The following is a 27,106-nucleotide window of genomic DNA, read 5'->3' on the forward strand; positions in this document are numbered from 1 at the left end:
CGGGAGGAGAGAGAGAGAGAGAGAGAGAGAGAGAGAGAGAGAGAGAGAGAAAGAAAGAAAGAAATTTTATTAAAGGTCCACGGAAGGCCATACATGGCCTATTGGACACAAAATCATCCGAAAGGAAAATACATCATCAACGATGCGCCAACTAGGTGGCCTCATCGTAATACCGCTAAGATGCCAAAAATGGCTACAAAAATCCTAGATACAAAATGAAATGAAATAGAGTACCAAAATTGCCTAGATACAAAATGTAAAATATGAAATATGAGGAACATCGTCTTCCCTAAGGGGTCTGTGATCCAAAGAAATGATGGAAGTCATGGCCATCGACCATGCCTCCTGCCATGAGTGTGAAGAGAGAGAGAGAGAGAGAGAGAGAGAGAGAGCATCTTTGGGGGAGAGAGAGAGAGAGAGAGAGAGAGAGAGAGAGAGGAGAGAGAGAGAGAGAGAGAGAGCATCTTTGGGAGGCCTCACGGGCATATGAGATCAGGTACACTCACAAAGAGTAACTCAACATGATCTCCACCAGCTCGGTATGTAAAGGGGAGATCAGGAGAGGGCTTAAATGGGGAGAGAGAGAGAGAGAGAGAGAGAGAGAGAGAGAGAGAAAGAAAGAAAGAAAGAAAGTGTATTATTGTCCACTAGAGGCCAAAATGGGCCCATGGGACATCAAGAACTCTGCATACAAGATAGCACAAAATCAACGTGTCCCAAAGAAGAGGCATCGTCGAATATCATCTAAGTGCTACGCAATATAATGCAAGTGAAAGTACATAATGTCAAATCTGAGCCTAAATACAGAGTAAACTAGATGCACGGAAACCGCCCCCGGATGCAAAATGGGGTGGGGATGAGCACAATATGCCAATGCAAAGATACAAGTCCAGGTGTCAATGAGTCTGAGAACCAAAATAATACTGGAAATCCTGTCCATCGACTCTGCCTCCTGCTATGAGAGTACAAATCTGGGCAAAGGTGAGGTGAGCGGCTGGTGGGGCGAGATCTCCATGAGTAAGTCTCCTCCGAAATGCTGCCATCATCCTGGATCGTCTGGAGATGAAGCGGCGAGTACGTCCCCTATGTAACAAGATCCTGCGGCGTCTACAAACCATCTCATATGTACATCCACATGGTGGAGGCATGTGAGAGAGAGAGAGAGAGAGAGAGAGAGAGAGAGCATCTTTGGGAGGCCTCACGGGCATATGAGATTAGGTACATTCACAAAGAGTAACTCAACATGATCAGCAGAGGGCTTAAATGGTGTGGGAATGGCACCAGAAAGAAAGAAAGAAAGAAAGAAAGGTAATTAAACTCTTCGAAAGACCGATGGGTCTCTGAGACTGTGAAAATCCTGATACAACAAGCTGTGGTAGTGGAGCTACTAAACGAGCATCCATACCAATGCAAAATGCAAAAAATGCAAAAATGCAGAATGGCATTACTAAGTCCTAAGTACAAACATAGTCATGTCGATGGTCGACTATATTTCAATCTCAGCATCATCATCAATATCATCATCATCCCTAGCAACATCAAGATATTAGGATGGATGGGGCAGTGGAGGCATGAAGTCGGCAATAGAGTGTTGTTTGCCACTCAGAGGTGCGGTCTTGGCACGTCCCTGGTCGTAGCTCTGCGTCTAACTAGGGCTACTGTGACCCCCATCGGTCAGGCTCCGACTCTAAACAAGGAGGGGATGTCTCCAAGTGTGATCTGTATGTCGACCCTCTGTCTGAGTTGTCGGGTCACGGGCTCTAGGTCACGGTCATGTCAAGGCCTCGTCTCTTTGGGGTCCATGTGATCTAGCTGAAAGAACTCCGTGATAGAGCTCTGAGAGGGATCAACCGAGGAAGAAGTCAGCTCCTGTCTCCGTGCTCGGAGTATCCTCTCGTGGTGTCTAAGTGCCTCATGAATGAAACTTGCCAAACACCGCTGGTCTGGGTAGGAGAGGAAACGGGCTAAAATCCCATAACTATCCCTGAAGAGGCAGTGGAAACGTCCTCGGATCTCATAGTACACAGGATACCTGAAGATGAAATGCTCCTTTGTCTCAACCTCCTGTATGTCACACAGTGTGCATATGCGCCGCTCCCTGGGTAGTCGCTCTGCTCCGTCGCTCTCGATGCGAAGTCTGTGTGAAGAGACCTGGAACTGCCCAAGAGAGATCCTCAGGGAGTGGGGTAGGTGAATCTGTGTGTATCCTGGTGGGTCAATAAAACCCTCCGCTCTGATATGTAGGAAGTGATCTCTGTAGAAGCTAAGCTTCACTGGGAGTTCACTTGGTTCCAACCAGGTCCGAAAAGTGTGTAGCTGTAGTAGATCCTCACGGATAACCTGGTTGACCTCATGTGATAAGAGGGGAGAGAACGGAGCATCCATGCTATACTGGAAGGGAGATAGTCTATCCATGTGGAGCCCCAATTGCTCAAATCATCTCTCTGTACGTGCATACGAGCACCTCTGATCTCCTCCTGCTGCAAGTGCCATAGAAGAGGATAGAGCTATCCATGGTAGCCTGCTACGCCCCTAGGTATAATCCCCATATTCCCTAACTTGGTACGGATATGTGATGACATGAAATGCAGCATTTAGCTATAAAGGAGGTGACCCAAATTCAGCCTGAATGATCTGGTGAGGAACGGATGACTTACCACGAGTCATCCATGATAACATGAGAACCTGTAGCCGCTCCACACGGGCCCACTCTGTGTCCGACAAGTCTGGCTCCCAACAAGCGCTGCCGTACATCCCCGCTGGGTGAGCCAAGGAGTCAAAAAGCAACCCCTCTTGCCTGGCCAATGAGGCATACCCTCTACTCAAGCATGCCTGCATCGCGGGTCTCATAGTGAAGCTTGGTTCGCGGAGAAGATAACCCCAAGATAAGTGTATGATGAAACTATCTCAACAGATGACCCCGCAAATGTGAACTGCTCCTGATGCATGATGGCTCGAGATGTAATGAAGATCATGAACTTCGTTTTACCCAAGTTGACCTTCAAATCATGAGACTCACAAAAGGACTGTAGTGCGTCTAGGTGTCTGAAGCCCCTTTGCTAAGGAAGACAAGAGAGCCACGTCATCTGCATAGAGCAAAATCTGGATGAATGTTCGCGCAAGAGAGCAACCTACACCCCCCTGTGTCTGCATCACTGTCTCAAGCTCGTCAATGTAGAGGCCAGACAAGGTAGGCGACAAAGGACATTCTTGTTTGACCCCGATGGTACTCATGATCTCGTCTATCCACCCGGATCCTAGCCAAACTCGGCCAGAAACTCTCTCATAAAGTGCCATGACAGCCCAAATGATCTCCTGGTCATAACCCAAGTCCTATAGGCGTCGTATGAGGCGGGCTCTCGAGACCATGTCAAATGCCTTGCGGAAATCCACAAAGCAACAATAAATCCTCTGCTTCCGTGACCTCGCCTCCTCGATGATACATCCGAGCGTGAGAATGTGGTTCATGGCTCCATGATCACACTAGAATTCGGCCTGTCCTACTGCTCTAAGTCCCGACACTCTGCAAGTCTACTAACCTCGGAGTCAAGTACTGATGGATAAATCTTGGACATGACATGTCCAATCATAATGGTCTTGTAGTTCTCCGGGCTCATGGGATCCCCTGCTTTGTGGATGGGTGAGATAGTGTTAATGGTCCAAGTGTGTGGAAATCCCAAATAAAGTGCTTTATTAAAAAGCTTTGCTAAGATCCGGGCTAGGAGGTTAATCCCATATGCAATGAACTCAGTGCATAGCCCCTCATGATTCTTCGCTCGGCCATTATGAAGTTTCATTACGGCATCCTTTACCCCTCATCTAGTGAAGAGGGTGCAGGATGTGGGAGGAAGCATGCGTGAGAGGTTAGGGACTGGTTGATTTGGGATGTCATAAAGTGAGCGTGCATAATTAAACCAGATCTGGGTGTCAGTGAGTAGAAATGTATGCCAGAAGTCCTTAGAGTTGTTACTAAACAAAATGTTCAGTAGCTCCTCCTCGTTTCGACGAACGAAGTCTAGTTTCTTCCTCCGTACTAGTCTACGGTATTCACGTAGCGTATCTGGTGCGCTTGGAAGATTGTTTTTGGTTTTGAATCTGAGTTGGCGGCGTAAGGCCTTACACTCATCATCGTAACAACTATTACAGGGTAGAGTTCCAGGGGGTGGTGGACGGGTGGAGCGGGTGGTGTGGAGAGAAGTGTGAATGGCAGCCTCGTGTGGTGAGCGGGTGACAAGGGCAGCACGATCCTCTAAAAGGGATATGAAGTCAATATAAGTGAGAAGTATGTACAGATGGCCACAGTAAGAAGGTGAGTGATCCCGATTAAAGCGTATATCGGGGTAGGTGGAGTAAGCACGGAGTGGGTGGAAGGTGCTGTGCGAAGGGAGGTGGAGATGCGAAAGAAAAGGTATGTATGATCAGCTTCTGGGGGGAGAGGTGCTATAATGAAGTCAGTAATGGGAGATGTGAAGACAGGGGATCGCATGATGTAATCAGCAAGACTGGAGCCCCCCCCATGTGGAAAGCATGTGAAACCACCTGAAGCGGGCCATTTGTCAAGACCATTATAGATAATGAGATCATGTATTCTGCCTAGGTCTAATAGGGCCTGCCCATAAGATGAGAATGGACCTCGCCTGTCAGCCGAAACCCGTAGCATACCTGCCTCCTTAAGGTCAATATCTGCCAGTAGAGTGGAATCATCTCTGAAGTCAAGAAGTGGTACCTGACAAGCCCTTGTCCTCATGTTGAAGTCCCCCACTAGGACTTCTCCGCGGCTAGAAAAGTCAACGATGGACTGATAAAGGGCAGTAAATGGGGATGTCTCATCATCACCTCGAATATCTCTGGCAAAGTGGGAGGTCTCCGGGGGGAAGTAGCAAACTACGACAAATAGATCCCGGCTGTCCATGAGTCGTATCCGGATTCAAAGAAATCTGGAATGTGTATCTCTCTGCTCTACTGAAATGATCCCCCGAAGTGTAGATCTGAAAAGGACTGCAACTCCACCTGAACCTCGAACTCCTCCTGTACTCCTCGTCTCAACTCTGTAGGCAGACTCCCATGTATATCCGTTGACTATTGGAAGAGGGCGCTCTGAACTCTGATGTGTCTCTATATAGAAGACTATGTCGTGGCCTGGATAGGATTTTAAGAAGTTCCTGGTTCTGACCATAAGGTACCATTACAGTTCCAAATGGTTTAGGAAAGGGTCTTGGATATCTGAGTCTCATAGACCCTGCTTCCCTATGTAGCGGAGGGGGCAGGTGCCCTACGGGGGCCTGTAAGAAGTCGTCCCTCTCGTACCATTGCCCACTTCCCCTCCTTTCGGGCTTGATCCCGCTGCTGCAGCAAAGAGTGTCTCTCCTCAACCTGTAGAGGTGTGAGGTCCTCATCCATAGAGATCGCTGGCTGTTCTCGAAAGACTGACCTGCGTCGTAGAGCTGAAAGTCATGCCTGAGTGTCATGGAATCGTATGATCAGGGGTTGCTCTCGGTTGGAATCTCTCCCCAGCCGCCATGCCCTCTCTATCTTGTGCTCAGCCACACCTAGGGTAGCGGCCATGAACGCAGTCGCATCTTCCATTGGTGTAGCCTCAGCGTGTGGGATCCCGCGTATTGTGATGTTGAGCGCCTTACTAGCTCTCTGTTGCTGTTCCATGAGGGTAGCCGAAACGGTTAGCCTTGAGGGGTCCTGTTTGGCCACGTCAACCCATATGGAAGTCTCCTCAATAGGAGATTGCATGCTCGCAATTTGTGCCTCGACCACCGGGGTACTCCCTGGGACAGTGTGTATAGCTGTGACCTCCTGTCGGAGCTGCATGATATCCTATTTGAGTCCCTAACTAAGACTCGCCTGCTCCCGAATGGCCCTAGCCTGCTCCTATATGATGCGGCTCTGCTCCTGGTTGAAGCGGACGTGCTCCCGTGCGAAGCGAGTCAGCTCCATCTCACGCTCACAAAAACTATGTATCTCTGTGAGCAAGGTCTCACGGGCCTCTGGTGTATCAGCCCACCCATGTCCATGCTGAAACTGTGGTGAGTGTGGCATGAAAGAGTGGGACTGAGTTCGGAAACTGGACGGTGACTAAGTGAGGAACGGAGATGACAGTGGAATGGATGAGGCAGTCCCAACGGGGTGTGGGAGGGTGGGCTGACTGAGAGGGAGAGGGGAGAGTGAAGCGTAATGCGGCACAGTGTATGACACCTCCGAAGTAGGGGTCATAAGCTATGCGAGAGCTGTAACAGGAGAAGAGGGGAAGGGAACAACAACCGGCGCCATGGGCATGAGTATGTCACTGATCATAGATGTAGAGGGAGCTGAGATTGCAACTAGAGCTGGGCCTGAAGCGGGGACTGAAGTTGAAGTAGAGATAGAGATAGAGGGAGTTGAGGCTGGAGCTGAAAACGAAACTGACACTGTAGCGGGAGTTGAGGTTGAGGTAGAGATAGAGGCTGAAGAAGCTGAGGTGGGTGCTATCTTTGCCTTGCTGTCTACCCCGAGTCCACTTCGGTTGTAACGTGTGTTCACATCTTCCATTTCAGTTGTGTTGTTTGCTTTTTTTTGTTGTTGTTATTGTCTTCTTTCTTGGCTTTTTCCCCCATTTCTCTTGGGATGCGGGTGCAGATCTTAGTGTTCGACCGGGAACAGGAGCACTGGTTCCCCCTCATAATGGGAGGCACGTCCAGTGCGAGGTGGTGGAGAGGCAGGAGGAGCGGCTAAGATGGCGAGGTTTTTTTTTTTGTTTTGGGTGGGGAAAGTTCCCACAAAAAAAAAAAAAAGGGAGCGAAGGTGGCGAGGGGAGCAGAGAAGGGGGGGGGGCGGTCGATGAGCAGAAAAGGAGGGAGGGAGGTGGCTGAGTGAGGGGGTAGTGGGGAGCGAGGGGTTGAGCGGGGGGCAGGGCTGAGTGGGGAGCAGGGGTGGCTGAGGAGGGAGCGGGGAGTGGGAGAGAGAGGGAGCTGAGTGGGGAGCGGGAGAGCGAGGGAGGGGGGAACGAGGGGTGGCTGAACGAGGGAGCGAGCTAGCGGGGAGCGAGGGGTGGCTGAGGGGTTTGCGGGGAGCAAGGGGCTGAGAGCTGTGAGGGAGAGGGCAGCGGGGCGTGAGCGGGAGAGCGTGAGCGTGAGCGTAGAAGCAGCGATGGAGCAGCACAGAGGCAGTGATGGAGCAGCGTAGAGTAGAGAGCAACGTAAGGAGCAGGAGCAGCGATGGAGTCAGCGATGGGCAGCTTGGGCCTGCCTTTGTCTTTGTCTCTTGTGTGGGAGCTGTAAGAGATTACAAAGATATGGTGTTGTAGGCATAAAGTCAACCCTATGGTTGACCAGTAGTACTTGGGTACTATATATACCAAGTACTTGTATTGTTTCATTTGAACATTTCTATTGGAGCTTTCTTGTGTGTGCACTCTTGCTCACTTGTGTTCACAACCTATCTCCACTTTGTTGCTACATTTGGTATCAAAGCGCTTCCGTCTCTAGAGCGCATTCCCGCGCTTGCTTCCAGACACTCGCAAGCTTGGTGCTCCAATGCGCATTCCTCGTTCTCGGCGGGGGGGAGGGGGGGGGGGATTTTCCATGTTTCTTTGTCTGTACAGTTGTACAGACGTTCGTACAGTCTGTACGGAGCTGTCCGTACAATTGCGCGACAGTGTCGGGAGTCTGTACGACTTGTCGGAACCTGATTTCGAGTTTGTACGACTTGCTATGGATCTTGAAAATGTAAGGGATCATAGAAGTGTTTGTTCACCTTTCTATATGACATGGGGTTTAGTGGCTTGGTTATCTCTTACTGGCCCTTAGGTGTTTTTTGAGGGACATGATCCAGATCTAGCTCTCATTGTACGGCGACACTCAATGGAGTCTTGTTCCCTTCACTCCTTTCAGAGTTGCTCATGCCTCTGGAGAGCCAGGTGTACAGAGGCGATGGAGGGTATCCAGGTTTACCCTTCCCACACTATGGCCAGTATTTGGATCGACACAGTACACACTCTGATGGCCATATATGGGCAAGCATGCATGGATCCTCCAGAGCAGCCACTGCCAGGAGAGTTACCTTTTTTAGAGTTTGGAGAGGATCTCCTTTCTTCTCTAAATCTCCCTTAGGGTTGAGGTGGCATTTTCAGCCTCCGCCTTGGTATTTTATTAGCTCATTTTGAGTTGTTTTTTTCTCCTCATGCATTGCATGATGTACTCCCGCATTGGAGCTTGCTCTCGCGGTCTTCATTCATACTTAATGAAGTAATTTTCTTGGAAAAAAAGAAGAAGTGTTTCACAAGTTAAAAGTTTGTAGCATCAATTACTATCTTAAAGGTAGTGGATCCCAATGAACTATTCCTAGTTGAAACCACTCTTCGAATTGGCTTAGCATTGACTTGTAGTCGGTTTGCAAACCGATAGGAAAGTAGTCTGTTAGAAAGTTAGGGTTTTTTGTTAGAATACATAAGGACATCCACGATTATGTACTGAAGTGCCAAAAATGCCAAGTCTATAAGACCAGGACCCAAGGCACCTTTTGGAGTTTGGCTGGTGCATCTCAGGGAGTCTAGCCTTCTCTAGGGCTGATTGAAAAGAAAGTTGAGGACACCAACTTGTAAAGAATTGATCGCTCTTATGTGCAGGAGTTGCTGTGATAGAGGAGGGTGGACAGATATCATACCAGGCATCAGGTTTTTAGATAATCACTATTCAACTCGAACTCCTCGAGCAGTCTAGAGGAGAGCTGCCTACCATCTGGACCCCTGACTATTTATGTTGGGATGCAAGGCTCCGGGAGACCATTGCAGAGTGTTGGAGTTCAAGGAGTTTTCAGAGCGTCTTAGCTGCTTAGAAGTTAGACCATGAGATCAGTCTCCTCATCCGTTTAGAGGCTGGGGCCAGGAGAGCAACACTTATTGACATAGAGAGGGCCATTGACAGCTTTGCAGAGACCTCAACAGAGGCTTCCTAGGAGGATATGGGTGATAATTACTCCTAGAAACAAGCTCCTTGTCTTTGTGACAATGGACGATCACCCTACGATGTTGCTCTACCTGACAATGAAAACGAAGAATTGAAGTACAAAGGGAGTTATCGTATTTAGACAAACACTTAAAAACCTACAATTGACCGGCAGAAATGATGATGAACCATTATAATGGCAACCTTCATTCACGTATACAAGGTGTAGAATGCTGGCAAAGTGTTGAAGATGATCTATTGATTAAAAAAGACCTGAAACAGGTGGCAGCTTCCTCTTCAAAGATTATGAAAGATTTTAGGTACTCTCTTCACATAGCTACCTGCTCAAATGTAAGGGAAGAACTACATTGAGGCACAATGACATGCCAGTTATAACAATTGAAGGAATTAAGATGCACAAAGGAGGCAAACAGAAAAACAAAACTAGTAATCTGGAAAACACATACAGTGAGTACAAATGAAGAATGAATTTATATACTAAGCCGTGAAAATATTGTAACATGGCACCCAAACCCAAAAATAGAATTACTATACTGAGTTTGGAGTTGTTCCGCAATGAAGTCCATTGTGATTTTCTGAGAAGAATCATGAACCTTTCTAGCGCCAGTATTTATATTTTGTAGGCTCAATAGAATCTTGATCCCTTTTGCATGGTATATCTAGAGATTATTCAATTCTGACATGTTGAGTTCAATTATGTACCATCTGAGAGCTTTCAAGTCATGTTCTCATCCCTTGTGCCATAATGTTGCATCTTCTTGAATCAATTGTGGCAGGTTGGAAAGGGGCGGGATGTGGGGTTGAATCAAATAGCGATGTTTGAAGGGAAGGTTGCAGGTGGCAATGGAGAACAGACTTTGAGCAGGGACGTGTATCGCCTAGGGCAGCTGTTTGATTTTTTCCGAATGCTCTCTTTTTATGTGACATCTGTGGGTTACTATGTGTGTACCATGGTATGATGATTTGTAAACATACTCTGTCTGGGTTTTTGAGTGTACACGGTGCTTTCATGGATTCACCCCAATCTTTTAAAAACACTCCACCCTTCTTTTGCAGATGACTGTTCTTACTGTGTACGTGTTTTTGTATGGGAAAGCCTACTTGGTTAGTGTGTACTATCTATTCATTTTCTGAGCTTAAAATATTATTGGCATCTACATTGGTGGCCTTAGGTAATGAATGTTTTTTTTTGGTAGGCTTTGTCTGGCATTGGAAGTTCGCTTGAAAATAGGGCTGATATAACCAGCAACACTGCGCTTCAAAGCGCCCTTAACACACAGTTCTTACTTCAGATTGGAGTTTTTACTGCTGTACCCATGGTGATGGGCTTCATTCTTGAGCAGGGAGCTTTTAAGGTATTACGGTTTAGGTTGGCTGCTCAAATAGTTTAATACATGACATATTTTCTTCAGGGAGTCTAATGTCTGACTATTTCATGCAGGCTGTCATATATTTTGTAACAATGCAGCTGCAACTTTGCTCTGTTTTCTTCACCTTTTCATTGGGTACAAGAACTCATTATTTTGGACGAACCATCCTTCATGGTGGCGCCAAGGTAGTGAAATGTCTTTTTATATACAAACAAGGTTCATTAACTTTTGAAATACAAAGAGGGTCCCGTTAACTTTTGAAATACAACGAGGGTCCTTCAACTTTTGAAATATTGGTGACAGTTTCCTTGAACTTCTAAAATATAATGAGGGGCCTTAACTTTTGAAATACTGGTTCCAGTTTTCTTGAAATAGTGAAATGCCTGTTTCCAGAAAATTGGATGGAGTTCTTCCCGAAAAACTTACAAAAGACCTCTTTGAAACACTGAGCTAGAGCAGCATAGTTATGCTGTCTTATATTTGTCTCTAATGGGTGGTGTTTCCATGATATATGACCACAGTATAGGGCAACTGGAAGAGGCTTTGTTGTTCAACATATCAAGTTTGCAGAAAACTACAGACTATATTCACGCAGTCATTTTGTCAAAGCGTACATCTTCTTTTCCACATTCTTAGTCCCTTACAAGCTGCTGGAAATAGCAATTTTAATATTAGTGGATTAATTTATAGCTTCAACATGATGTGCGTGCAGGTCAAAAGTGAATACAAGGAATGAATTTATAGCTTCCACCTTGATATTTAATGCCACTTATTATTAATGTGATATTAATTATATGCAGGCTAGAGATTGTGATGCTTCTAGTGGTTTATCTTGTGTATGGTTTTGAGAAAACGACCGTGGGCTACATTCTTCTCAGCTTCAGCAGCTGGATTCTTGCAATATCCTGGCTCTTTGCTCCTTATATTTTTAATCCAGCTGGGTTTGAATGGCAAAAGTAATTGACTCGACCCTAAAGCAATTTCAGAGCTTATTTGTTGTGAGAATTCAACAATCCTGTCCATTTTTTGGTATTAAGTCTATTTGTTGCAAGCGTTTGATAATGCCGTCCGATTTGATTTTACTTCTATGGGAACATTTTAATATATTTGCTTTCGCACCCTTGCAGGACTGTGGATGACTTTACCGATTGGACAAATTGGCTTTTGTACAAAGGTGGTGTAGGTGTGAGAGGGGAAGAAAGCTGGGAAACATGGTGGGATGAGGAGCAGGCAAGCCATCATCACAAATAAGCACTGTATATTCAGTTTTTTTGCTTGAAAGGAGAAATTATGGAATGGTCATACTGGTACCATCCAGATAAAAGTCATCCAGTGTCTTGTGATACCTTGTCTTGCTTTCTTTTCACAAAAAGCTAAAGGTTCTACTCTATGGAACTGGGACCTGCAAGCAGTGGAACATATTGAATGATGGTAGAGGGATTATTGGCTATGAAGGGTGTGTTGATGTGCAATCAAATCTATGACCAATCTAGGGCACCTTGATTTCTGGTGAAACCTGAATTAGAATATGAATGAAGCTACATTGCGTTTCATGCCCAGGGTGGCAGCTAGTGTGTGTGTGTGTGTGTGTTAGAGAGAGAGCTGCAGCCCTTGCTTCAGCCTTCCGATCAGCTCCCTTGCCTTCCCAAACCAGCCCGTTGGTATCACCTACCTGCTGCGCTACATCAGAGTGGAAAAACGACATTTTGGAGCATTAAATACCTGCCGTACAGCTCGCCATCCTTCCGTATAGTTTCCGTACAGGTGTACGGACCTGTATGGCCTGTCCCGCTCTGCTCAGGCTGCTGCTGCCACTTGATTTCCTGGTCTTGGGTTGCTTTTCTTCAGGGATTTGCTCACGGACTGCATCTTTACACTGGTTCTGAGGGCTCTCTGTTCCCCTTTCTCTCCTCTTGGGTTTCTGGGTCCTGTGTACTCTTTCCATCGCCAGAATCTCTCTTCTTTTTCTGAAATCTAGTTCATCTAGGAACTTTTACTGTTTTTTCCTCTTCTTCCTCTACATAACTTGTCATTTCTTTTCTCTAAATTCCTACATCTCTCTTTCGCCTTCTTCTCTTTGCAAATACAATACTTTCTTCTTCTCTGTGGGCTGCTTTTTTGGGACTGTTTTTTCTCTACTATCTCTTTACAGGTACCTCCTTTTTGGCTTCCATCCTCTTCCGAAGACATGGGTGAATACTCTTATGAAAAAAACTTTTCAAAAGGATCGATCAGCTCAATGCAAAAAGCAAAAGCAGGCAGAGCGTCAGCATGACCCAGTGCATGATTCTGTTGAAGCACAACTGGTTTATGATGTCATGCATGAAGGATTTGCAGACACAAGGAAAGAGTGGAAAGGCTCTATTCCATCGGTTGGTCTGATGGTTGAAGTGGATGAAATTGTGGATCCAGTTAGAGAATATGCCAAAAATGCAGTTATTTTATTTTTCCCAGGTCGGATGCCACCTGCTGCAGAGGTAGGCAACTGGTTGACCTACACAGTGGCTGGCTCATTTGTTCGGAAGGTACACTATGCAGCTAGGGGCTTTTTTGAGGTCATTATGGTAGATGAGATTCACACGCAAATGCTTTTGGAACATTCGCCCCTCTTTTTTGGGCAGCAAATGGTGCACGTTTTGCCATGGTCTCCCACAAGGGATTTTCAGGCTTTGATCCGACACCGATGTCCGGTCTGGGTTGAAGTTGAAGATTTCCCGCAATGCATGGCTTCACTCTTGCCTAAAATTGCAGCGACTTTAGGCAAAGTAGTTTGCGCACCACGGCCTAATGGCAATTCAAATCGATTTCGCATTCTCTGGGATACTGATAATCCCACACCAGAGTCTTATTCAGTCACAGTGAACAATGTTGACATGGAAAGTGCTCTCTATAAATTGAAATGGGGCTTATTTGTAGGGGCTTGCTTTGACTGTAAAGAATTTGGGCACATGGCTTCGCAGTGTCCAGCATAAAATGCCTCCTGCCACTTTACTTGTTCAGATGCCCACTAAGGATGCTCCTACCTCTATTGGGAATATAAATAAAGGTAATAGACAGCTTTTTGTTAACAAGAATAAAGGCAAAGCTCCAATGGTTTCGAATGGGACAGTTTCTTTCCCTTCGCTTCCTGCTATTCAACCCTTAGCAAAAGGACCAAAATCTCTAATTGATGGATGGCAAAGTCCAAGAAAAGTTATTTCTATTCGACGACCTCCATCGCCTCGCACTTGCAATGGTGCATCTTCTAGTGGAAACCCTCCAGAGGTCAATTCAGGAATTGGGATCACTTGGTCTGCAGTAACAGCTAGCAGAATCCTCTTCTTTGAAGAAGAGGTTGCTGCTTTGCTGTCTGCTCCTCAGGCAGATGTTTCTTCTCAAGGAAGAGGCCCTGACCTTGAGGTAGAAATGTAGGGTTGATATCCTGAAAGTTGCTGCTGTACATAGCTGCTATTCTGTGTGACAGTAGGAAATGGAAATCTGTGTGGTTGTATATCAATAGATTTCAGCCTGATATAGTGGGGCACTCCAAGAACACAATCAACATGTCTATGCAGGATAGACAGGTCATTACTGTGGCTATGATATCTTTTATGCTGGGGAGCACTCTTTCTCAGGAGTAGTCTTTCTGATCAAGCATGAGCTTCAGCCAGCTATTGCTTTGAATGACAATCAAGGCAGATGGATTATTCTTCAATGCATGATTTAAGGCGAGGTGTTTGAATTTGCTTCTGTCTATGCACCTCAATCTTCTCGTAACAGATCTGCAATTTGGGATGCCATGCAACAATATCCATGGAGATATCATGCCTTTATCTGCGGGGATTTCAATAATGCTCTGCAACAGGGTGACAATACACCTTGATTTGGTCTCAATTACTGATGCACCTTGATTTGGTAGATCTTTGGAAGGAATTGCAGCCTTTGTCACCAGGATACACTCTCCAACATAATGCCCTTTCCTCTTATCAGGCACATCTGGATCGTTGCTATAGTGTAGCTCCGCAACAAAATGATGATTTTACATGTAAAATGTGGATTGACTATGCCTTTGTGCATTTAGATCATGCACCTTTATGGTTGAGGTTATCTTTTTATGATAGGCCAGATGATAGACTGCCTCAAAGGCGACATCTGATTGTCAACAATAGCTATTTGCAACATGTTGCTTTCAAGGACATGGTTATTGAAGCATCTCTCTCTCTGTCTGCTCAGAGCCACTTTGATATTGACAATGCATGGGATTCGAGGGAAACTGTTGCTCAGGCCAAATTAACTTGTCAAGACCTCATTGAACTCAGTCATCTTCGTCCATTGTCATTGGATGAGCAAACAACACTATGCCAAGCCAAACATTGTCTTCAAATCAATGATCACAGGAAACTAGCTAAATGGGAGACTAGAGCAAGACAAAGAGCTTTTACAGATAAAGACTACTCTTCCAAACAATCTTTTAAAAGATTGCATCAAAAGAGATTAAAACGAAACATTTGCAGGGTGCTTCTGCCTAATGGTTCATGGACTACATCACGGTCACAGCTTGCTTCTGTTTGTGTACATCATTTCTCTTAGCAGTTTGGTTCTGCAGATCCTCCCTCGCAGTAGGTTTTGTCTGGCAGAAATTTACTTTTACAGCATGTTTCTCCTATTATTTCCACTACTCAAGCTTTGGAATTGGAGGAATCTTTTACTCAAAGGGAATTATCAGATGTAATCAAATCTTGTGGTAGATGGAAATCTCCAGGATGGGATGGTCTTACAGTTGAGTTTTTTCTAGAATATTGGCCTCTATTGAAGCATACATTGCTGCATATGTTGAACTCTGCTTGGCAAAATCAGAAAATGCCAGACACATGGAAGCGAGGTCTTGTTAAACTCCTTCCAAAAAAGCAAATTTGTGAATCTTTGGCTGATTGGAGACCTGTCACGCTTATGCCGGTCATTTACAAATTTACTACCAAATTGATTGTTTATCGGTTGAAAGGCTATTTACATAATGGGTTGCATCTTGCGCAATATGGTTTTATTCGTCGTAGGCGTGTCATAGATAACATTGCTAATGGTTATGTTGGAATTGAATATGCCAAATGTATGCAGCAGGATGTTTTGCTATTGCAAGTTGATATTGCCAAAGCTTTTGATATTGTTAAGTGGGATTTCATTTCATCAACTATGTAGGCCTTGGGATTTGGCCCAAAAATGCAGCAAGTTATCAATTGGTTATATCAAGATAGTAAAGCTGCCTGCATACTTTCAGGGGATATTTCTACAACCTGGACTCTTGGTTGTTTTGTTCGACAAGGATGTCCCCTCAGTGCTTTACTTTTTGCCATAGCCACTCATCCAATGCTTCAATATATGGACCACCTTTTGGACACTGGCATGTTGCATGGATTAGAAATTCCTGGTAGTCGTAGCATGATCACCCAAGCATATGCTGATGATTCTTTCTTTACGCTGAAAAATACTTGAAGTGTTCTCTCCATGATTAAGCAAGCTCCTTCTACATATGGTTTGGCTGTTGGTCTTCGTGTCAATTTTCAGAAATCAAAATTATTGCCGTTGCATGCTAAAGACTGGCATAGACTTTTGTGGCCTGGAGAAATTATTCCAACTTCTCAACTGATTCGACATCTTGGCGCTATCCTCTAGGTTGGGGGCTTACTCGTTCTCAACAAACTGATTGGGTGCTTATAAAGTTAAGGGTAAAACTTGAATATTGGAAGCTTGTAACTTGGCCATTACATGTTCGTTTGCGAATAACACAATCCTTTTTTATAGCATACATACAATTCTATCTGCCTCTCATCATGTTCACTAAGGCAGACCTGGTTTCCTTTATGTCTGCTATCATGGAGATTTTCTGGTGTTAAAAAAATGGCAAGAAAAGTCTCATATTACTCTCTATGCATCGTCAGCTCTCCAAAGATGCACGGGGTCTGAACATACTCAATATTCAAATGCATATACTTGGTCACAGGGGGAAAATGATGTTAAAGTTCATGCAAGGGGATCAGCCTTGGGCTTTCATGATCCGCTCTCTTTTGTTGCATATTGATACTTCTGCTTTTGGGCATTGGCAGCCTTCACAGTGGGATTTCCTATTTGGCTCTATTCAAGGCAATATCAGAGGTTGTCCTTTTGTCTCTCGTTTGCTTCTTGACTGGAATGGAATGCCAGGGATTCTTTGTCGGAAAATTCCTTAAGGACTGAGAATATTTATTGGTCCAAAGTATTTCACCCTCCTTTGGCTATACAAGAACCCAGGCGTTCTTACTTTCTATCTTTCAAAGGCATTTCCTCTGCAGCGGATGTACTTCAGGATGATGGCACTCTTTTATCTTTTTCTATGGCTGCTAGCAAATATGGTTTGGGAGCTCATTATCGTCCTTTATGGCATCAAATTTTAGAAATGCTTCAACCATTCTTGCTGGTACCTCGGTTCGAACTTTAGAGTAGTCTTGAGGATTGGACTCTACATTATCCTTCCTCTTCATCCCGTCCTTTGAAGCTCTCACATATGACAGTGCCTTCTTTGTATAAAGTGTTATTACTTCCGCCTTGGATTTCTGACAGAGCAAATTTTGTTTGGCATATGGATCGCCCACTAAAGTGGTGGAGAAAGCGGCTGCGTCTCCTTTGGCATTATAAAGTCCTTCTTCGGCAACAGCTTTTCCTTTGGCGAGTCCTACTTGGCATTTTTCCATGTGGCCAGTTACTCGCACGTAGACATATTGCTCTGGTTGTTTGCCACAGATGTCTATATTCTCCCGAATTTGTGCTTCACATCTTTTGGCACTATCCACACACTTATGATTTCCTCGCTTTCATCCGACACCGGCTTCGAGTGAGATTTCCTACTGTTACTTTTGGCAGGTTCTTCTGGTTATTTGGTTTTCATCCAGCTAGACAGAGTTTTGATTTATTTTATGTTTGGGTGCGCTATTGGGCACTGTGGACTCTATGGATGGACATAAATCATAGTCTTTGGTGTTCCTACTTTTGCATCTTTTGTTTTTCAAACGATCTCTGCGGCAATCGTTCTATGATTGCTTTCAAATTCGTTTGATTGATCATGATGTATATCTAGGTTATACTAAGATTTTCAACTGAGTAGTAGTTACTCCACTTTGTAAGTAACTACGAATGTAACTATTTCACAGCAATAAAATATTTCTTCTCACAAAAAAAAAGTGTGTGTGCGTGCGCTTTTTAAGGCGTTCTCTGCAGCAATCTTTCTTTGATTGCTTGTAGTCCCGTTGCATGGATCATGAGGTCTTTTTGGCATATACTGAAAGTTTCACTTGATGTAATTGTAGCACCTTATTTTGAGGTTACTACTCATATAATATAATCAATCAAAGATTTCACCAGAAACAAAAAAAAGTGTGTGTGTGTGTGTGTGTGTGTGTGAGAGAGAGAGAGAGAGAGAGAGTGAAAGGACCTTGCTCGTACGAACCAATGTGGGTCGGGGCAAAGGGGTACTAAGGCCCTTGCTGAGTACTAAAATGCTATACTACTACAAAATAGCAAAAAAGTAGCAAAATAGCATGAGGGTGGCATGAAAATATCAAGTGCTCAGATCTAGAGTTCCAAGTGCATGAACCGGCTCCATATATCCAGGCTCCATGGTGGTTCCTTGATGAGATGGAAAGAGCTCAGGTATCTGCATCTGTCGCGCTCTCCCGTGGTGGTGGAGGGTGTGGTCTCCTCGATCCCTGGATCTGATGGGCTATGTCGAGGGTGACGTCTCGCCTCAGTCGATCTCCCTTGGTCGCCCGTCGCGTCGTGTACGGTGTCTGTGTCCCTCGTTCAGTAGTGTTGTGTCGGCTCTCTCCACCGATCCATATGTCTCTCCCATAGCCTCTCCGCTCCTCCTCTCGTAGCCTCTCTGCTCTCCCTCTCGTAGCGTCTCCGGTCCCTCTTTCGTAGTCTCTCTGTCTCCCCTGCCCCTGCCATAGCCTCTCTGCCCCCCCCCGCCCCAAGCCTCTCCGCCCCCCTCTCGCAGCCTCTCCGGCCGCCCCCCTCCTGTAGCCTCTCCGCCCCCCCCGCTCCCTATAATCTCTCCACCCCTTCTCCCGTAGCCTCTCCTTGCTGGGCTGAACCCCCAGCCCAACTAGGGGTTTAGCTCAGCCAGGGGGTAGCAGGAGATATGGCCATCAAAGCATGGCCCAGCCTACCTTCCTCCTCTTCACATTCTCTCTAACCCCGAGTTGGGCTAAACCCCCAACCCAACCCGAGGTTTAGGTTAAGCCAAGGGGGTTCATCATACAGCCAACTATGGATTGGCCTACCCTCTCCTCCAAGTCCCCCTCAACCCGGTCAACTCCTTCAACATCCAACAGGACTCGGTACTTTACAGTTGCGGCCATGACACCGTCTCCATACGCACGGAATTACCAACAAGAAGGCTCAAAACGGCCCATCCTCGGGCAACAGGATCAGATTTTTTATCTGCAGCAGGCAGTGAGAGAGCTACGATTGGAGCTGGCAGAAGTAAAGGCCCGACTTCACATCTTGGAAGGGCCTGGTAAGCAGGCAGTAATTGATGAGGCTGTAAAATCTTGTAAGGATTCCCCCCTACCCCGGAGCTAGTCTCTACAGTCAAAGATCTTGTTCACACTGAAGTACAAACTGCTAGGAAGGAAGTGTTTGTGGAAGTTAACAAGAAAGCAAGTAAGTCTGATATCCAAGCAGAGATTAAAGAACACGAAGCTAGATGTGATAATGCGCTAAAGATTAGAATAGGGGGGCTCCCAGAAGATTGGTACAAAGAGGAGGATACATATAGTGAAATATTTACAAAGATCAAATCAAGTTTGCCCAACATCCAATGGGTGAATGATGATGAGCAGGATGATGACGACTCTAGGCCAGCTTCTATTTTGCACTATAGAGGTCATGCAATTCTTACACTGAAGTCAAAAGATATGCAGATCAAGCTTCTTCGGCAATCTTACAAGTTGAAGGGCACCAAAGTATGGATAGCAGAGGAGCTTACACAAAATCAACTCAAGATTAAGGCAACTGAATTAGCTAAAGTCAGGGCTGCCAGAAAGGATGGAAAATGGGCAGTTTACCGTGAAGGGGTAGCACTAATCAGAGATTTTAAATCAAAACCAAAAGACTCTCAGCCTTAAACTTATGTATGGCTGTTTACTCTCTAGAATATCATGTAGGTACTCTAAATAATTGGGGTTGCTTTTTGCACTCCTTGGGAGCTGCCATATGCTCTCCCTAAAGCAGATGTACTAGAGGGTTTCTTGCTGTCCCATAGACCTTTTGGTCTCCAGTGGACGTTAATAGACTTTCTTTCTTTCTTTCTTTCTCATGTCGGCTAGCTCCTCCTCCTCTATCCCTGGAGTTCAGTCAAATCCATAGAAATCCGTGACTTGTCTCTGCGCTGGGTCTACCTCTGTACCCTGTTGTGCGGTGGTCCCATCTTGCTGCTCTCTGATATGTCGTAGTAGCGTCTCTTTGTGTCGTTGCATATTTATCAGGTAGAGCCCAATACAGACTTGGTCCTAGAAGTGGATCAGTCGTGAGAGTGGTCCAAAGCCGTGTCCCTCCTGAAAAAGGTAGTGGTAGTGTCCTCCGATCTCATATTAGGCTAGGCAGACACATAGGAAGTGCTCCTATGTCTCAATCGCCCCCATCATGCATAACTTGCAAGTCCAGTGCTCTCTGGGTATGCTTGAACAACTCTTGTTGCCTCGATCTGATGGGACGGTACCCGCATTTGTCTGATGGCAATCCTCAGCGCGTGTGAGACTCCTCTGTCGTCGAGATACTGAGGTCTGATGATGAGCCCATCCTTCGATACTCTTAGAAAATGGTCATAGGAGAGCTGGGTCACTCTTGGTCCCCCCCCCCCCCGATTGCGAGATGTGTGGAGCTAGAGGAGATATAACCTTATGATGTGGTTAATCTCATCCTGTGGGATCAACTTGGTCGGTGGATCCATGCTATACTAAAACGGGGGAAGTCGATCCATCTGAATGCCATGACTGGCAAACCATGCGGTGATGCGTGCATACCATGCTGTACCTACCCGACTTTCCACTAGTCATATGGAAGACTCTAGTGCCAGCCTTGGAAGTCTCTCACGAGGTAGGTCCTAAACTTTGTGGACGAATGTGACTGTCTGAGAAATGGCATCACCCTGGAGAGGGGTCATGGCAAACTCTGCTTGTATTGTCTGAAGGGGGGCCGAGGGCTTACTCCGAATCATTCTAGAGCCCATAATCACCTTTGGCCGCTCAAATCTCCCTCATTCTGCTGTTAAAAGATTACAATAAGAAGTTCCCTGTGCGTGCATTGAAGTCACCAAGAAGGAGAATGTTCGCTTGCCTGGACAATTCACTGATATCATCCTGAATCGACTCATACGGGCTGTGCCCCTCTGTGGTGACCTCACGTGCATAGGATGAAGTATCTAGGGGTAAATAACACACCACTATGAGAATCGGTCGTGCGTCTGGCAGCTGGACTTGTATCCACGTGTCGCGCATGCTCCTCTCTCTGTGCCACTGATATGAGAGGTCTCATGTGTGATCTAAAGAGGGTAGCCACTCCCCTCGAGCCCCGCACACCAGTGTCTTTGCGCGTCTCCTTCCTATGAGATGACTCCGATGCATATCCTGTCACGATGGGTAGTCCTTTCTCGGGGCTTTCATGTGTCTCAGTATAGAAGACCATGTCTATGTTAGTGTATGTCTCCGAGAAACCGCCCAGATCAGACTAGAGTGTGCCATTGCATTCCACACTGCAATTCTCAGTCCACTGTGTCCTATTGGCCCGACACCGTCATAATTCACCCTCTTCTTTCTCTTCCTTTTCTTCCTTCTCCCCCTGGTCTTGATCTCCTCTCTCTCGGATGATCACCCTACCATCCTTGTATGCAGCCCATTTCCTTGCTTCTCTTGCTGCCATGATGTGTACCATACCTTCCCTTCTGTGTTCCTGCTGTAGGAGGTTGAGGTCATTGTCCAGGTAGATCCGGGTTCCTTGCAAGGTCATGCTGGTGTTCATGAGGGTCTTCCTATCCATGGCTGTTCAGAGCTTCATCACAACTGGCCTTGTGGCTTGCCAACTCTCCAAGCTGTCTCACATGTTAGGTTCACACCCATTTTGGTTAACAAGGCTTTTGCATCTGCCATAGGAGTGTCTCCTACTGTGAGACCTCGGACTAAAACTTTTAGGGCTTTACTGTGAGACCTCGGACTAAAACGAACTCTTTCTTGGGGACAGCAGTACCTTTCTTGACCACATCTCTCCATTCGAAGATTCCAGCCTCTCCTTTCTTGATCTTCTGGGTGAATTCAGCATGTTTACCCTTCATAGACTCTTGCAAAATTGCCAAGTCTTTGTTGAGTTTTTCATTCTCAGATTTCAGTTCATCTATAATCTTGCATCCTTCTTTTGAAGTTCCCTTTGCCCCCTTGAGCTGCTTCAGTTGTTCCCTAATGATGTTCATCTCCTCGTGTAGGGATGGCTGAAGCTCCCCTTCATCTCCATGTGTATTTGCCTTCAGTTTTACATTCTCATCTTGGAGACTAATCACTTGAGCTTCTAGGCTCTCCATCTTGGATGTAAGAAGACTGTTTTTCACGTCCGTATCTCCCATCGTATCCATTTACATTTTACCAATTTGATTTGCCCATTTTGCATGCATTTCTTCTTGCCATCCCTTCATGCCGTCATTCATTTGAGCACGTAGGTTTGAAAACTCATCCTTCTTGTATTCTTCTAATTTCTTTTGTAAGCATTCAATTTCAGCATCTTGTAGCTTACATACCTCTTTGATAGTGGATAGACATGCTTTGGCATTCCCATCCAAAAAGCAAATTTGTGAATCTTGGGCTGATTGAAGGCCTATCACTCTCATGCCTGTTATCTATAAGATTATCATGAAAATGGTAGTTGATCGTATCAAAGGGTACTTACATGATGGCCTTCATCCCACGCAATATGGGTTTGTTCCTCGTAGGCATATCACTGATAATATTGCAAGTTCCTATGTTGGAATAGAATATGCCAACTACACAGAGCGTGATGTCTTATTATTGCAAGTTGACATTGCCAAGGCATTTGACACAATCCAATGGGATTTTATATCCGAAATAGACATGCCGCATGGGTTGGAGATTCATGGAAGCCACACTTTGGTTGCTCAAGCTTAGGCTGATGATTCATTTTTTATTCCTCAGAATACTGGGCTGGATCTCTCCTCCTTGATGCAGGCTCTTTCTTTATATGGTTTAGCAGTCTTCTTGTAAATTTTCAGAAATCTAAGTTGTTGCCGTTGTATTCCAAAGACTGGCATAGTCTTTTATGGCCAGGGAAAATTGTCCAACCCACTCAGCTGGTTCACCATCTTGGTTACCTCTTGGGTTAGATGATACTTGCAAAAATGAAGAAAAAGCTTGAATACTGAAAATTAGCAACTTGGCCATCGCATGTCAAGTTTGAAGTTACGAATTGTTCAATCTATTTTGATGGCATATATTCAGTTCTACTTGCCTTTGATTATGTTTGCCATGGGATCTTTTATGTCCACTGTGACGGAAATCGTCTGGTGCTCAAAACATGACAAAAAAAGTCTGAGATTGCTTTTCGTGCAGCATCTTTGTTCGCCAAAGATGCATATTCTTGCCCACGAGGGGAAAATGATGCTGCAATTCGTGTAGGGCTCTCGACCTTGGGCTGTCATGATGCACTATTTGCTCCATAGTTGCCAACGGAAACGGAAACGGAAGAAATTCCGGCCCACGTCAAAACGGAAGGCCCCCGCCGAAACGAAAACAGAAAAAACGGCAATTATCAATAGAGTGCAAATTATACATAATACAATTATCAATAGAGTGCAAATTATACATAATGCAATTATCTATACTTGAAGCATAATGCATGCTTTTATGATTCTAACTTCCTATGATAATTGATCTATCTAGTATCATCTATTATCCATGAATGATGCTTCGAAAATCAACATGTGTCATGAACTAAGTTCTAAGATCTAACTTCTAACAAGTTTGAAGTTACAACAATCTGAAGTTTGAGAGGGAGGATGCAGAGAGGAGAGGGAGGATGGAGAGGTGAGAAAGTATGGGGAGGTAGAAGGAGGATGGGGAGGTGAAAGAGGATGGAGAGGTAGAAGGAGTTGGAGGAGGATAAGAGGTAGGAGGAGGATGGAGAGGTAAGACAGGAGAGGTAGTGGAGGGATGGAGAGCTGAGAGCAGGTTGAGGATGGAGAGCAGGTACCAACCTGTAGGATGGAGCCTAGAGGGATAGAGAGGAGAGTAGGCTGCGGGTGCTAGGGCCCAGGAATCAAAGATGGAGAGGCTAGAAAGTAGCCAGATGGAGAGCAGCAATACGGGAGGCGGCGGAAATGACGATAGGAGGCGATGAATCGGTGAAAAGCGTTTTAATCAAAAGAAGGCAAAAACAGTTTAATCAAAAGAGGCCAACCAAAAAAATAAAACAGTGATTACAAAATGGCGTTTGTTCCCGTTTCCAGGCCAGAAACGGCCATTTGTGGTAACTATGATTGCCTCCAACTTACCAACCCTGCTTTTGGACATTGGCAGCCCACTGAATGGGGCTTTCTTTTGGGTTGTATTGATGGCAAGATCAAAGGCTGTTCTTTGGTCTCCAACATGTAAATGGATTGGAAACATATCCTCTCACTTTTGGAATGGCATGGCCAGGATTCATTGTAGGAAAATTCTTTGAGAGCTGAGAGCATATGTTGCTCAAGGGCTTTTTTCCCTCCGTTGGCTTTGCAGGAGTCCAGACATTCGTATTTCCTTACCTTTAAAGATCTTGTGGCGAGCTCTTCATCCCCCTCCCCCCCCGGTCTGAGATGGATGGAGCTGGAGAAGATCTAACCGTATGATATGGTTGATCTCATCTCGTGGGATCAACTCAGGAGGTGTGTCCATGTTGTAGTGAAAGGAGGGGAGTCTATCAATTTGGATACTGTGCCTAGCAAGCCATGTGGATATATGTGCATACCATGTATCTGCCTTGCTCAGAAATCACTAATCTATGATTAGTAGAGATTAAAACATTACTATATATTATATGCCAATGGTGTAACATGTATTTGTATTTATGATGGACATCGACCGATTTGTTATGGTGGTGGATCATCTCAGTAGATAGGACTAGTCAAGCTGGAGCCACTGCTTTAGATGGCATCAAATTTGGACATGTGATACTTATTGTATTAATAAAGATATGCACACACGTGTCTAGGTCCTAGGGGCAATAGGAAGGCAGGGATGCATTAAGGTGCATTGAATGGTAGATGCATGGGTCATAGGCTAAGGGTAGGTGTAAATGGGAAGATGGAACTTAAGTGATCTCAAGGGACATTAATGAAAGGGTATCACCCTTTCATTGTGAATCTAACGTAGCATTCTCCATTCACCTTGCTTTCATCCGCCATCGCTCACACACCTTGCATGTAGGTCAAAACAGAAACAAGTACTCTCACGAGGGCGCTCTTCCCCATTGGAGGGCCAATCGGCATTCAAATTCTGCATGCATTGCACACATTGCACACATTTGCATTCTCAAGAAGGCTGGTTCGTCACAATAGGAGCATAATCAGCATTGTGACGCAGGTTGGACAAGGCATTTTACAAGATTGGACATTTTCATTTTATATGGAAGTGGAAACTCATTTTTTGGCGTGGTAGTTCTTGTGCCCTTCGTGGTGATCAATAACATGCAATGTCGTCTGCAAGGAGATATAATTGAGTTTGCCTCGGCATATGCTCCACAATCAGTGCATCGTAGAGCATTAATCTGATAGGCTATGTAGTAGTATCCTTTTGGCAGCAAAATGCTTCTCTTTGTGGGGATTCCAATAATGATCTGTAGACGGGAGATAATACATTTGGTCACTAAAAGAGGCAAAGTTATAATATTTGCTGGGTCAAAACAATTCACAAACACAACTTGCACAGGCTTGTGTTAGCCACTATGCTAAACCTTTTGGGCATGTTGTTCGTATGTCACGTGTATGTCTGCACAGCATGAACTTCTATAACAAGCCAGTCCAATTTAAGGCCCCTTCAAGGATAAAGCGTTAAAAGACGCCATCAAATCATTTGGATAAAGGGAAATCTCTAGGTTGGGATGGTCTCATTGTGGAGTCCAATTCAATAACAAGCCAGGTCAATTCAAGGCCCCTTAAAGGATAAAGGGTTAAAAGACGCTATCAAATCATGTGGGTAAATAAAGAAGTGAGTGGGATAGAAGAGATGCATGATGACACAAAGAGAGAGCTCAAGTGAGGCAAAATCGAAGTGTATTGAGATGAAGGGAGATCCTCCATTATATAGAGTGGAGAGGAAGGTGTAGGCACCTCCCCTACATCAATGGAACTGGCTAAATCAAAGGAACCTCGCATGTGGGGGCCTTTGTACTTACATCACTTAGGTCATAGACTAGACACCTCATAGCACTAGGTGTGCTTCTACTACTACTACTACTACTACTACTACTACTACTACTACTACACACTTTTTTTTGGTAAAATCCAGTGCAGTGTATTTATATTGTCATAACTTTACAAGAGGGAAAGTCTCCAAGATGGAGAGTATTCCACAGATCAGAAACATAAAAAGAAAAGCTCAATGCAAGATGCATGTATATCACCCTCATGGCAGGCATCATATAAAGATTGCCGCAATGAGGCTCTAAAAGATTCATATGACTTTTGAAACTGACGGCCCAAGTATGCCAGATTATGCTCTTCCCAGATTGTCCAAAGAGCCCAATATCTCACCCATGAGGAAAAGAGTGAGTATTGAGATAAAGGCATCCTAAATCTGCCAAATAACCAAAAGTGTTTCCCAAATATGTGACTCGGGAAACGGAGGCAACATTGATTTTCTTGCCAGGCAACATTGATCATTTGTAAGAGAACATCTTTCAAATCATCCCAGAAAGAAATATAAAATTCCACCGTAAGACCATCCCAGCCAGGGGACTTGTATTTGCCGAGATGGGACAATGCATTATCAAGTTCCGTGTCAGTAAAAGGTCTCTCAATTAATAGAGCATCATCCATTTTCACTATCCCAGAAACATATTGAAGAAATTCAGTTCTCGCATCAGTCATTTGATTTGATGGGGAGCCAGGGGTAGAGAACAATGTCTGGAAGTAATTTTGGCATTCATCTTGGAGATCAGAGAAAGAGTGCGTCCAAGATCCATCTAGTTTCCTGACCCTTAGACACGAGTTTTTCTTTCGAGTGGCATGCAGGCCCTGGAAAAAGGCTTTTGATGAGCAGCCCTTATCCATGAGGGGCTTCATTCTTGCTCTAATCTGCCATTTGTGCAATTTCCGCTGATCATTATCAGTCAGTTTGATCCGGGCTTGTGAAAGGGAATCATTTTCTGATTCAGAAAGGGGCCTTAAATGTGAAAATTCAGTCAACTGTTGTGCTGTCCTTTTTGCCCATTTGACCTCATTCCTCCATGTAGCCATGTGCCATTTTCCATAGTCCCTAATGACATTCTGTATACGAGAGACAAAGCTGTCCCAAGCATAATTCATGTCCTCCTGAGCATGCAAAAGCAAGGGATGAATTGCAAATCTGATCATTTGCTGGAAATATTGATGTCGAAGATAAGCCTAATTAACATGCAGTAATCTACTGGAGAGAGTCGGCAAATCATCCAGTGGCATACCAAATTGCAGATTTAACCATAATGGGGCATGATCTGACAATCCCAATGAGAAATCTATAAGGAGATGAAGGCTAAAAT

General features: G+C 45.0%; 1 protein-coding gene across 2 annotated transcripts in view; it reads left to right on the forward strand.

The window, feature by feature from the left end:
* The window catches only part of LOC147885741 (callose synthase 9-like), a 273,087-nt gene that overhangs the window by 217,432 nt on the left and 28,549 nt on the right, over window positions 1–27,106 (forward strand). For both annotated transcript variants that reach the window (XM_087396032.1, XM_087396031.1), the window contains exons 40-46: window positions 9,731–9,907; window positions 10,011–10,058; window positions 10,151–10,309; window positions 10,396–10,509; window positions 10,846–10,934; window positions 11,125–11,280; window positions 11,452–11,554. In XM_087396032.1, coding sequence (XP_087252158.1) covers window positions 9,731–9,907; window positions 10,011–10,058; window positions 10,151–10,309; window positions 10,396–10,509; window positions 10,846–10,934; window positions 11,125–11,280; window positions 11,452–11,554 — 846 coding nt within the window. The remainder of the gene's footprint in view (window positions 1–9,730; window positions 9,908–10,010; window positions 10,059–10,150; window positions 10,310–10,395; window positions 10,510–10,845; window positions 10,935–11,124; window positions 11,281–11,451; window positions 11,555–27,106) is intronic.

Source organism: Dipteris shenzhenensis, chromosome 25 (genome assembly GCF_047967505.1).
Source record: "Dipteris shenzhenensis isolate YYH24624 ecotype China chromosome 25, Dip_SZ_1.0, whole genome shotgun sequence".
NCBI classification, from domain to species: Eukaryota; Viridiplantae; Streptophyta; class Polypodiopsida; order Gleicheniales; family Dipteridaceae; genus Dipteris; species Dipteris shenzhenensis.